Below are 13,984 nucleotides of genomic sequence, written 5' to 3'. Positions count from 1 at the left end.
TTAGGGGGAAAAAAACAGGAAAAAATTATAAATAATTTTATTTTTAAGCAGCAAAAAAAAGACGAGAAATAACACTGAGTGTTTGAAAGATTAACTCATAAATACACCAAAAATAAATCAATTTTGAAAATCAAATTTGAAAATCAGAATTTTTTTTCTCATTTCTGCTTTGCCATTAAAGTCGATAAAAATCAGGTAAGGACAAACCTCAGTCATCAGGTGAAACATTAAAAACCTACTAAAAAACCCCCCAAAAAAACCCCAAAATTCCCCCTAAAAATTCAGTTTATTAATGGAGGTAACAAATTGAGCCTGAAGTGTTCAGTGACTCTTGTTCTGTTTAAAAATCAGATTTTTTTTCTCATTTCTGCTTTGCCATTAAAGTGGAAAAAAAGAAGATAAGGACAAACCTCAGTCATCAGGTGAAACACTAAAAACCCACTTAAAAAACCCAAAAAAATCCCCCCAAAAATCAGTTTATTAATGCAGGTAACAATTTGAGCCTGAAGTGTTCAGTGACTCTTGTTCTGTTTAAAAATCAGATTTTTTTTCTCATTTCTGCTTTGCCATTAAAGTGGAAAAAAAATCAGGTAAGGACAAACCTCAGTCATCAGGTGAAACATTAAAAGCTCACTAAAAAACCCAAAAAAAACCCCAAAATTCCCCCTAAAAATCAGTTTATTAATGCAGGTAACAAATTGAGCCTAAAGTGTTCAGTGTCTCTAGTTCTGTTTAAAAAGCAGATTTTTTTTCTCATTTCTGCTTTGCCATAAAGTTGATAAAAGTCAGGTAAGGACAAACCTCAGTCACCAGGTGAAACACTAAAAACCTACTAAAAAACCCCCCAAAAAAACCCCCAAAATTCCCCCCAAAAATCAGTTTATTAATGGAGGTAACAAATTGAGCCTGAAGTGTTCAGTGACTCTTGTTCTGTTTGAAAATCAGATTTTTCTCCTTTTTCTGCTTTGCCATTAAAGTCGATAAAAGTCAGGTAAGGACAAACCTCAGTCATCAGGTGAAACACTAAAAACCCACTTAAAACCCCAAAAAAACCCCCAAAATTCCCCCTAAAAATTCAGTTTATTAATGCAGGTAACAAATTCAGCCTGAAGTGTTCAGTGTCTCTTGTTCTGTTTAAAAATCAGATTTTTTTTCTCATTTCTGCTTTGCCATTAAAGTGGGATAAAAGTCAGGTAAGGACAAACCTCAGTCACCAGGTGAAACACTAAAAACCCACTTAAAAAACCCAAAAAAATCCCCCCAAAAATTCAGTTTATTAATGGAGGTAACAAATTGAGCCTGAAGTGTTCAGTGACTCTTGTTCTGTTTAAAAATCAGATTTTTTTTCTCATTTCTGCTTTGCCATAAAGTTGATAAAAGTCAGGTAAGGACAAACCTCAGTCACCAGGTGAAACACTAAAAACCTACTAAAAAAAACCCCCAAAATGCCAAAAACAACAACAAAAAGAGCCCCACTGGAATTTTTTTGGCAAATTTGAATTTTAATTTGGCAAATTTGAATTTGCTTTGAATTTTTTTTTTTTTTGTCATTTTCAAAATGTGGGTTTAAAGAAAAAGGGGGGGAAAAAATTAGGAATTTTTTACAGGGATATAAAAGATTTATTTTTTTCCTGAAAAAAAGAAAAATGAATGGATAAATTAGTGAAAAAATAGGGAATAAGGGAATGTAAAGGAGTATTTTTTGGATTTTGATTTTTTTGGGGGTTTTTTCTGGTTGCATTTTTTTGTTTTTGGGGGTTTTGCTTTTTTAGGAGGGTTTTTTTAATTAATTGTATTTTACTGATTTTGGGGGTTTTGGTTTTTGTTTTTTGGGGTTTTTTTTAGGTTTTATTTTTTGGGTTTTTTTTTGCTTTTTTTTTTCTTTCTTTTTTGTCTTTTTTTTGGTTCTTTTTTGTTGTGTTTTTTTGTTTATTTGGGTTTTTGAGGAGGGTTTTGGGGTCTTTTTTGTTTTGGTTTTTTGGGTTTTTTTTTTGTGGGATTTATTTAGTTTTTGAGAAGAGCTTTGAGTTTTGGGCTTTTTTTTGTTTTGGGTTTTTTTTTTTTGTTGCGTCTCTTGTCTGTTTGGGTTTTCATTGGGTTTTTTCTGTTTCAGTTTGTTTTAGTTTTTTAAAATTTATTTGTTTGTTTTATTTTTTTTTGTTTGTTTGCTATTCACCTTTTAAAAATAATTCGATAATTTAATTATCTTTCCTTTCATTGCTGACTTCACACCATCAAACCTCAAGAAGCCAAAAAAAAACCGCAACAAAATAATTTTAAATTTTTCCAAAAAAAAAATTCCAAAAAATTCCAAAAAAAAAAACCCCCAAAAAAACCAACACCAATTTTAACCTCAAATCCTTTGATGTTTTATTTTTATTTTTTATTTTTGAAGCAGAACTTACCCAAACCTGAAGAGATTTTTGAATTGTTTGCAGGTTTTGAGGGACAACAACCTCCTCCCTCCGGCGATGGGACCCACCAACACCAACATGGGGTAAAATTCATCAGCGCCGGGCAAAGTGCTGCAAAAAAAGGAAAAAAAAATCAAATTTCAGCAGATTTTTATAAAGATTTAAAGAGATTTTATCACTTCTATAATTCATCTCGTGTTGTTTGTTGTGTAGATAAAAAATTCAGGTTTTTTAAATATAAAAATAGCAAAAAAATTGTGTTAAAATCTGTTTTTTAAAAGGAATTGTGTTGTTTTTATTTTGATTTTCAGCTTTTTCTAGAGGGATTTTATTTCTTAAGATTTTTTTTCAGAAATGGGAATATTTTAATGTGTAGAAAAACTGGAATAAACCTGGAATAAACTTAATTCTACAAGATTTTTCTATTTTTCTGCATTGACTTCTGTGTCTTGTGCCAAAATGTAAAAATTCTTCAATTAAATAGAAAAAATTCTTCAATTAAATAGAAAAAAATCTTCAATTAAACAGGAAAAAATTCTTCAATTAAATAGAAAAAATTCTTCAATTAAATAGGAAAAAATTCTTCAATTAATTCCAACCCAATCGGATCTGACAGAATTCCTGCAGGAGTTTTCCTTGGGGGAAAAAAAAAATGGTTTAAATTTGATAAAAAATTCTGCAACTCACCTGAATTCCTGTAGGAGTTTTCCTTGGGGGGAAAAAAAATGGTCTGAATTTGACCAAAAAATTCTGCAACTCACCTGTCCAGAACTCTCTGGGGCTGTTGGCTGTTGTACAAAACCTGAATTCTGTGATCTTCAGCAGCCACAACTTCGGGAGGAGGGTCCCCTCTGTTCACAGCATCCACCTGGTGATAAAATTTAGGGTGAGGGAAGGAAAATGAGGAATGATGGGATTTTTTTACAGTGGAAAAATGCTTGGGATCACTGGGAATTAAGGATGGTTTTGTGTTCCTGATGGGTTTTGTGCTGAAATCTTTCCTGGGGGTTGAAGGAGGATTTGAGGGATGGATGGATGGAGGGATGGATGAGGGAGGGATGGATGGATGGATGGATGGATGGATGGAGGGAGGGATGGATGGAGGGATGGATGGATGGAGGGATGGATGGATGGAGGGATGGAGGGAGGGATGGATGGAGGGATGGATGGATGGATGGAGGGATGGATGGATGGAGGGATGGATGGATGGATGGATGGATGGAGGGATGGAGGGATGGATGGATGGAGGGAGGGATGGAGGGATGGATGGATGGATGGATGGATGGAGGGATGGATGGATGGATGGATGGATGGATGGATGGATGGATGGAGGGATGGATGGATGGATGGATGGATGGATGGATGGAGGGATGGATGGATGGATGGAGGGATGGATGAGGGAGGGATGGATGGATGGATGGATGGATGGATGGATGGATGGATGGAGGGATGGAGGGAGGGATGGATGGAGGGATGGATGGATGGATGGAGGGATGGATGGATGGAGGGATGGATGGATGGATGGATGGATGGAGGGATGGAGGGATGGATGGATGGAGGGAGGGATGGAGGGATGGATGGATGGATGGATGGATGGAGGGATGGATGGATGGATGGATGGATGGATGGATGGATGGATGGAGGGATGGATGGATGGATGGATGGATGGATGGATGGAGGGATGGATGGATGGATGGAGGGATGGATGAGGGAGGGATGGATGGATGGATGGATGGATGGATGGAGGGATGGATGGATGGATGGATGGATGGATGGAGGGAGGGATGGATGGAGGGAGGGATGGATGGATGGAGGGATGGAGGGATGGAGGGATGGATGGATGGAGGGAGGGATGGAGGGATGGAGGGATGGATGGATGGATGGATGGATGGAGGGAGGGATGGATGGAGGGAGGGATGGATGGATGGATGGATGGAGGGAGGGATGGATGGAGGGATGGATGGATGGAGGGATGGATGGATGGTGGATGGATGGATGGATGGAGGGATGGATGGAGGGAGGGATGGAGGGAGGGATGGATGGAGGGATGGATGGAGGGAGGGATGGATGGATGGATGGATGGATACAAGACAAAATCTCACCATCCTTAATGTATTCAACCTTTTCCTGGGATGCAAAAAGCAGATTTTTTCGCTGAGGTTTTTAATTACCCCTTAATTTGCATCCTCTCAGTGCTGCTGGAAAATGCCAAACTCAAATCCTTGGGGGCTGAAGCCACTCATTTATTACAGGATGGGCATTAACAAAGTGAGCAAACTCCTGACAATTCTTCTCTTTCCTGGGAGGGAGAGCACTCAGACTCCAAGGATTCCCTCCATCCATCCTGGGGAAAGCTCTGCTGACCATTAATGAATTGTGTATTTTGGGGGTTATTAAGTTAAATTGTGTATTTTGGGGGGTTAAAGACGACTGAGGCAATTCCAGTGGGACACGAGACATAAAATTTCCACATTGAGATCAATCAACCTTTGGAATAATCAAGAAGAGGAGTTGGATGGGATTGGAACAAGGTGGGATTGTGGAAGGTGTCCCTGGATTCTGGGAGAATTTCCCCAGGGAAATTCAGAGTTCACCAAGGCTGGTCACTTTTAGGATTTGGCTGGGCCATTTTCTATTGATTGTGTTTTTCCCAAGAAAGGGAAAATTATTTTTATCCAAATAATCCATGAGGTTTTTTTCCAGCCTGGAATCCCATAGTTGTGTTGTGCCCACACCAGTGAGCAGAGTTGGGAAATAGGAGGGGAAATATTCCCTACTCAGAATTCCAAATCCCCACTTTTCAGAGGAAAAGTGGGAGGAGGAAAACTCTAAATTTTAGCAAATAGTTAAATTTTAGCTCTGATTTGGTCCTTTGCTCTGAATCAGTGGCTGGGAGCACAGTGGGTGAATCCTGGTGCACGTCAAGGATAAATAAATGTTCAATAAATGAACTGAAGGAAGTTCAGTTCAATTATTACAAAATTATTTGTGAGAATCAAACACGGTGAGTTGGACAAGTAGGAATTCCAATTCCAAATCCAACCCTGTACATCTATTTTGTGTTAGAGACAGAGAGCTGGTGCCTCCAAATTCAGTTTGGCAAAAGAATTCTCGAGGCTGGAGGAGAAATCCCAAAATAACAGGAGGAGAGGGTTTTGTGAAACAACTTTTATCTCACTCACAAGTGATAAATGCTGGTTTAAATCAGTCACTCAGGGTGATTTTTACATCTCACAGAGAAAGAAAAAAAAATAAATAATTATATTCAAAATTATATTGAGAGGAAAATAGGTTGGGATATAAAGAATAAAATCAACAAAAAATAAATTAATATATTCAAAATTATATTGAGAGAAAAACAGGTTGGGATATAAAGAATAAAATCAACAAAAAATAAATTAATATATTCAAAATTATATTGAGAGAAAAACAGGTTGGGATATAAAGAATAAAATCAACATTTTGGGTAGTTGGGGTAATTTAGTCTCTGGTTTCATCATTTGTATGTTCAGGATGGAGAAAGCCTGGGACTAATTAAGAACCTCAAAATTTCTACAGATAATTTTATCTTGAAAGGATAATTTTGAAAGGATAAATCCCTGAATTATCCAATTCCAGCATGACTTGGGCTCACACAGAAAATGCAGCAACCAAATTCCAGTTGAGACAGGGAAAGAATTTCTCTCAAGAAGGATTTAGTGAGAGGAAGTTTGTCCCAAATTCAAGTCTGAATTTTTATATTCTTTATTTAGAATGGAATTCTTTTATATTCTATTCTAGAATTCTATTTATATGCTTTATTTAGAATAGAATTCTAAAATGAAATGATGTTTTCTTACCTTTTCTTTCACTGAAACTTTCTTGAGATCCAAATCTGTGACTTGGAGCAACGTGAAAATCGCTGAGAGCCAATAACCATCTTGTTCCTGAGGGAAAAAAAAATTTCCCCTTTTGACAAAAAAAATCCCGAATTTCATCCAGCCAATATTTAATTCCAATCGGTTAGAATTGAATTTGCTTTAATATATTGCAAAATAAAAGGGTTTTTTGGTCAAAAAATTGCCCAAAACTGATTTTTCACAAGCTCAGCTGATGCAGCAAGAGCTGGGGTTCTTCAAAAGTTTGTAACAACAAGATTCAAAAAGCCAAAATGGGAATTTAAAAATGTAAAGAGCCTTTCAGATTATGGAAAATTCTATTTCAGATACTTTTTTTTGGTAATTTCATTGTGTGTCATGATAGATCAGTCTCATAAAAGTCAATAAAACGTGGAAATTACAAAAAAAAAAAAAAAAAACAAACCAAAAACAAAACAAAACAAAACAAAAACAAAAACAAAACAAAAAAAAAACCCACAAAAAAAAAAAAAAAAACAACAAAAAACCAAACCAAAAACAAAACAAACAAACAAAAAAACCCAACAAACAAAAAACCAAACAAAAAAACAAACAAACAAACAAACAAAAAGAAAAACCAAAAAAACCAAACAAAAAAACAAAAAACAAACAAACAAAAAAAACCCAAAAAACAAAACAAACAAAAAACAAAACAAACAAACAAAAAAACCACAAAAAACAAAAAACAAAACAAAAAAAAAACCAACAAAAAAACCCCACCAAAAACCTGAATATTTTTCTTCTTTCTGGCTTTGGGAATGGCTGTAAAATCCACACAGAATTTAGAAATCACAAGAGTTGGGATAGAATTTTTTTTGACAGGATAAATGATCTGTCCAATTCTAGAGACAGAAATTGTGTTAAAAGGATTCAAACCATCAGGTTTGGTTTCTCATTTTTGGGTTTTTCTTACCTGTACAGGGTTTTTTAGAAGGTTGACAACCCTGAGGAGAGGCAGATCTCCCATCCATTTAATCTCCTCCAGCTCAGCCACCTGTGCAAGGACAGAACCAAAACATAAAATCATGAGAATCCATCAAAATTATGCAGAGAAAACCAAAATATTTTAATAAATGCTGTTCAAATTTGGGTATAAAAAATAAATAATTATAAATCACAGAAGGGGTTGAAATGTTACCACACGGAAATTTCCAGGCACCTGCATTTCTCCACTTCTCCACTATATAATAATAATAATAATAATAATAATAATAATAATAATAATGGCCTGACATATTTGGTTTTTTATGTTCTGATGTGCTTAAAAGTGAGGCAATTCTGCAGTTAAATTCTTGCTCTGGATGGGTAATTTAAAATAAAAAAAAAACCAAAAAAAACCCCCAAAAAACAAACAAACAAAACAAAAAACAAAAAACAAAGAAACAAAAAAAACCCCCCAAAAACCCCCCAAAAAACCACCAAAAAACCAAAAAAACCCAAAAAACAACAAACAAACAAACAAACACCAAAACAAAAAACCAAAAAAACCAAAAAAAACCCCACAAAAAAACAAAACAAAACAAAACAACCAAAAAAAACCACACCAAAAAAACCAAAAAAATAAAAAAACAAAAAACAAACACCAAAACAAAAAAACAAAAAAACAAAAAAAAACCCACAAAAAAACAAAACAAAACAACCACAAAAAAAACACACCAAAAAAACCAAAAAAACCAAAAAACAACAAACAAACAAACACCAAAACAAAAAAACCAAAAAACCAAAAAAAACCCCCACAAAAACCCAAAACAAAACAACCAAAAAAAACCACACCAAAAAACCCAAAAAACCAAAAAAACCAAACAAACACCAAAACAAAAAAAACAAAAAAAAACCAAAAAAACCTCCACAAAAAAACAAAACAAAACAACCACAAAAAAAAAACCACACCAAAAAAACCAAAAAACCAAAAAAACCAAAAAAACCAAACAAACACCAAAACAAAAAACCCAAAAAACCCAAAAAAAACCCCACAACAAAACAAAACAAAACAAAACAAAACAAAACAAAACAAAACAAAACAAAACAACCAAAAAAAAACCACACAAAAAAAAAAAAACCCAAAAAAAACACCAAAAAAACCCCCCCAAACTTCTAATAGTTTCTTTTTATTGAAGTTCATCTTATAGAATTTGCAGCACTTGGTTAAAAATAACCAGGATTTTTTTTGTCTTTGGATGTGTCCAGATAAATCAGGGAGTTCAGAGGCTGCAAAAAGCAAAACTGAGCTCTCACTTATTGGGGTTAATCAAGTTTTGAAAACTGATTTTGCAAAAAAATGATGGAATTAGAGAATAATTGTGGAGTGGGTTGGGCTGGAAGGAACTTTCAAACCTCCCCCTGTGTCCAAATCTTTTCTTGGACATTCCAGGGGCAGCCACAGCTGGAATTGCTTCCCAAAATTCAATCTAAAAATCACTTTTTTTGTGTAAAACCATTCTCTTTTCTCTTCTCTGTATTTTATTTTTCCATCTCCATCTCTTTCATAGCCAATTTTAAATCCTGAAAGCCCAAGAGAACCTAAAAGGCTCCAGATTCTCCCTCATTTCTATTCTCAATCCTTTTAAAAGTGTCTAAAAACTAAAAATCTCAACCACAACTTACTCAAAATTCAATTTGAGATAAGAAATTTGAGATTTGAGATAAGAAAATTTGAGATAAGAAATTTGAGATAAGAAAAATCCCAACCCAGGATGTTTTTTTGATAAATTTAAAAGTGATTTGAGTGGATTTATTAAATAAATTTATTAAATTATTTATTTATCAAATTTATTTATTAATTTATTTATTTATTTATCAGATTTATTTATTAAATTATTTATTTATTTATCAAATTTATTGATTGAATTATTTATTTATTTATTAAATAAAATTCCAACCATCAACAGTTGAAAAATCACTAAATGTTTCTTTTTATTGAAGTTCATCTTATAGAATTTGCAGCACTTGGTTAAAAATAACCAGGATTTTTTTTTTGTCTTTGGATGTGTCCAGATAAATCAGGGAGTTCAGAGGCTGCAAAAAGCAAAACTGAGCTCTCAGTTATTGGGGTTAATCAAGTTTTGAAAACTGATTTTGCAAAAAAATGATGGAATTAGAGAATAATTGTGGAGTGGGTTGGGCTGGAAGGAACTTTCAAACCTCCCCCTGTGTCCAAATCTTTTCTTGGATATTCCAGGGGCAGCCACAGCTGGAATTCCTTCCCAAAATTCAATCTAAAAATCACTTTTTTTGTGTAAAATCATTCTCTTTTCTCTACTCTGTATTTTATTTTTCCATCTCCATCTCTTTCATAACCAATTTTAAATCCTGAAAGCCCAAGAGAACCTAAAAGGCTCCAGATTCTCCCTCATTTCTATTCTCAATCCTTTTAAAAGTGTCTAAAAACTAAAAATCTCAACCACAACTTACTAAAAACTCAATTTGAGATAAGAAATTTGAGATTTGAGATAAGAAAATTTGAGATAAGAAATTTGAGATAAGAAAAATCCCAACCCAGGATGTTTTTTGGTGAATTTAAAAGTGATTTGAGTGGATTTATTAAATAAATTTATTAAATTTATTTATTTATTTATCAAATTTATTTATTAAATTATTTATTTATTTATTAAATTATTTATTTATTTATCAAATTTATTGATTGAATTATTTATTTATTTATTAAATAAAATTCCAACCATCAACAGTTGAAAAATCACTAAATGTTTCTTTTTATTGAAGTTCATCTTATAGAATTTGCAGCACTTGGTTAAAAATAACCAGGATTTTTTTTGTCTTTGGATGTGTCCAGATAAATCAGGGGAGTTCAGAGGCTGCAAAAAGCAAAACTGAGCTCTCAGTTCTTGGGGTTAATCAAGGTTTGAAAACTGATTTTGCAAAAAAATGATGGAATTAGAGAATAATTGTGGAGTGGGTTGGGCTGGAAGGAACTTTCAAACCTCCCACTGTGTCCCAGGAGCTCCAAATCTTTTCTTGGATATTCCAGGGGCAGCCACAGCTGGAATTCCTTCCCAAAATTCAATCTAAAAATCACTTTTTTTGTGTAAAACCATTCTCTTTTCTCTTCTCTGTATTTTATTTTTCCATCTCCATCTCTTTCATAACCAATTTTAAATCCTGAAAGCCCAAGAGAACCTAAAAGGCTCCAGATTCTCCCTCATTTATATTCTCAATCCTTTTAAAAGTGTCTAAAAACTAAAAATCTCAACCACAACTTACTCAAAACTCAATTTGAGATAAGAAATTTGAGATTTGAGATAAGAAAATTTGAGATAAGAAATTTGAGATAAGAAAAATCCCAACCCAGGATGGTTTTTGGTGAATTTAAAAGTGATTTGAGTGGATTTATTAAATAAATTTATTAAATTATTTATTTATCAAATTTATTGATTAAATTATTTATTTATTTATCAAATTTATTGATTAAATTATTTATTTATTTATTAAATAAAATTCCAACCATCAACAGTTGAAAAATATTTACATTTGCAGCTAAAATTCTGTGTTGTTAGAAAATGCTCTGCTAAAATCCCGAATTTTCATAATTGAATTGAATATTTAAAAAAATGAAAATATTGTGTGTTGTTAGAAAAGGCTCTGCTAAAATCCAGATTTTTTATAATTGAATTGAATATTTAAAAAAATGAAAATATTCTGTGTTGTTAGAAAAGGCTCTGCTAAAATCCAGATTTTTTATAATTGAATTGAATATTAAAATAATGAGAATATTGTGTGTTTTTAGAAAAGGCTCTGCTAAAATCCAGAATTTCCATATTTGAACTGAATATTTTAAAAAAATGAAAATATTGTGTGTTGTTAGAAAAGGCTCTGCTAAAATCCAGATTTTTTATAATTAAATTGAATATTTAAAAAAATGAAAATATTGTGTGTTGTTAGAAAATGCTCTGCTAAAATCCAGAATTTTTATAATTTAATTGAATATTAAAATAATGAGAATATTGTGTGTTTTTAGAAAAGGCTCTGCTAAAATCCAGAATTTCCATATTTGAACTGAATATTTTAAAAAAATGAGAATATTGTGTGTTTTTAGAAAAGGCTCTGCTAAAATCCAGAATTTCCATATTTGAACTGAATATTTTAAAAAAATGAAAATATTTTGTGTTGTTAGAAAATGCTCTGCTAAAATCCAGATTTTTTATAATTGAATTGAATATTAAAGAAATGCAAACCTGGTTGTCCTCCAGGTTGATGAGCTGCAGTAAATCGTGGCCCTCCAGGCCCTGCAGGTTGTTGATTTTATTGTGGGACAAATTCAGACTCCGCAGGGATTTTACGTTCTTCAGTTCATTCACTTTTTCAATTTGGTTAAAGCTCTAGAAAAAAAAATAATAAAATAAATGTATATAAATCTCTGTGGAAAATATCATTTCTGAAGAAGAAAAGTAAAAGGAGAGAAGGAAAAAAAAAGAAAAAGGATAAAAAAGAAAAAAAAGGGAAAAAGAGGGAAAAAAGAGGGAAAAAAGAAAAAAGAAAAAGAAAAAAGAAAAAAGAAAAAAAGGAAAAAAGAAAAAAAGGGAAAAAGGGGGAAAAAAGGGGGGAAAAAGGGAGAAAAAAGGGGGAAAAAAGGGGGAAAAAAGGGGGAAAAGGAAAAAAGAAAAAAAAAGGAAAAAAAGGAAAAAAAGGAAAAAAGGAAAAAAAAAATAAAAAAAGAAATAAAAAAGAAAAAAAAAAGAAAAAAGAAAAAAGAAAAAAGAAAAAAAAGAAAAAAAGCGAAAAACAAACAAACAAAAAAAACCCCCCAAAAAAGAACAAAAAAGAACAAAAAAAGAACAAAGAAAGAATAAAAAAAAGAACAAAAATAGAACAAAAAAAGAACAAAAATAGAACAAAAAAAGAACAAAAAGGAAAGTAAAAATAGAAAGAAAATAAAGAAAGAAAAAAAATTGGCCTTTATGAATTAGCTTTATGCACATCCTGATGTGTTAATTCCTGCTGACAAATCTCTATAGAAAACAACATTTCTAAGAAAAAAAAAATAAAGTTATTTGTTGGATTTGAAGATCTTTTCTCATCACAAATAGACCTTTTTGCATTAACCTGATGCACAGCCTGATATGTCACATTCCTCCTCATGGAAAAAAAAAAAAAAAAAAAAAAAAAAGAATCAACTCTCTCCTGATTAATTTATCTCCAACTCACCTTGAAGAGACAACAAAAATAAAAAGAGAATTTTTAAAAAAAGCTGATCCAGGCCCAAGAAGACTCTTGTCACCATCCATGGAAAATTATGGAATAGATCTACATAAATACATTGAATTTCCCTCTGTAATCGTGGCTCTGCTTACACTCGTGATTACAGAATAAATAATGAAAAATAAAATTAAGGTTTGGTAGAGAGGAGACGGGATGAGGGTTGGGAATGTTCCCCTGGAGAAGGGAAAGATCCAGGAGAGTTTCCAGAATATTCCAGGGATTAAAGGGGCTCCAGGAGAGCTGGAATTTGGGAAAAGGAATGGAGGGACAGGACACAGGGAATGGCTTCAGATTGGAAAAGGGGAAATTTATATGGGATTTTGGGAATTGCCAGAGAATCCCTGGAATGTCCAAGGAAGGATTGGAGCTCCCTGGGATCGTGGAATTGTTATGGAAAAGGTTGAGGTGGGTTTTTTTTAAAGCAGAAAAGGAGGTGGGATGAGAGGTTTTTGGGGTTGGAATCCTCCAGGAATGTTCTCCTGGAGAAGGGAAGAGCTTCCAGAACATTCCAGAGCCTAAAGGGGCTCCAGGAGAAGCTGGAATTTGGGAAAGGAATGGAGGGACAGGACACAGGGAATGGCTTCCCACTGCCACAGGGCAGGGCTGGATGGGAGATTGGGAATTGGGAATTCCTGCCTGGGCTGGAATTGCCAGAGAATCCCTGGAATGTCCAAGGAAGGATTGGAGCTCCCTGGGATGATGGAATTGTCCCTGAAATGAGCTCTGAGGTCCCTTCCCACCCAAACTGCTCCTGGCATTCTGGGATTTGGGACACTCAGAATCCATCCCGAGGGGTTTGGATGGGAAATGGGGAGAGAAAAGAGAGGGAAAGGGAAGGGAGACCCTTCATGGATTCCTGAGATTCCAAGTGAAGCCCCTCAGTGCATTGATTTCTTGGAGAGGAGATGGATCCAATGTCAGGCTGGGAGAGCTGGGAATTGCCAGCCTGGAGAAGGGAAGGATCCAGGGAGAGCTTCCAGAACATTCCAGGGCCTCAAGGGGCTCCAGGAGAGCTGGAATTTGGGAATTGGGAATGAAGGGACAGGACACAGGGAATGATTTTAGATTGGAAAAGGGAAATTTGGGTGGGATCTTGGGAATTGGGAATTCCTGCCTGGGCTGGAATTGCCAGAGAATCCCTGGAATGTCCCAGGAAGGATTGGAGCCCCCTGGGACAGTGGTTGATGTCCCTGCCATGGCTGGGGTGACACTGGGTGACATTGAAAGTCCCAAACCATTCCATGATTCCACAAATCTCTGATAAGATACAAAAATCTCTCTGGAATTCATAAATCCACATTAAATGAAGGCTCCGTCCACTATCAGTGACAGCACAGAAAAAATGTTAAAAAAAAAATAATAAAAAAATAAATAAAAAACCCCATTTATTTTCCTGTAAATTCATCCAGTCCCAAAATTTCTGAGAACACAAAGTTGGTTTTTTTAATTATTTTTTTAAAT

General features: G+C 34.1%; 1 protein-coding gene across 1 annotated transcript in view; it reads right to left on the bottom strand.

Moving 5' to 3' along the window:
* Positions 1 to 13,984, bottom strand: part of LRGUK (leucine rich repeats and guanylate kinase domain containing) — a gene marked incomplete at its 5' end in the record, with an annotated part of 61,358 nt that overhangs the window by 31,985 nt on the left and 15,389 nt on the right. Inside the window, 5 exon segments of the mRNA XM_083860635.1 lie at positions 2,406 to 2,525; positions 3,176 to 3,282; positions 6,254 to 6,340; positions 7,224 to 7,304; positions 11,500 to 11,643. Coding sequence (XP_083716761.1) covers positions 2,406 to 2,525; positions 3,176 to 3,282; positions 6,254 to 6,340; positions 7,224 to 7,304; positions 11,500 to 11,643 — 539 coding nt within the window.

The sequence above is a fragment of the Zosterops lateralis genome (assembly GCF_965231275.1).
Source record: "Zosterops lateralis genome assembly, chromosome: 4".
Taxonomy (NCBI): domain Eukaryota; kingdom Metazoa; phylum Chordata; class Aves; order Passeriformes; family Zosteropidae; genus Zosterops; species Zosterops lateralis.
This window is presented reverse-complemented; position numbering and strand designations above follow the sequence as displayed.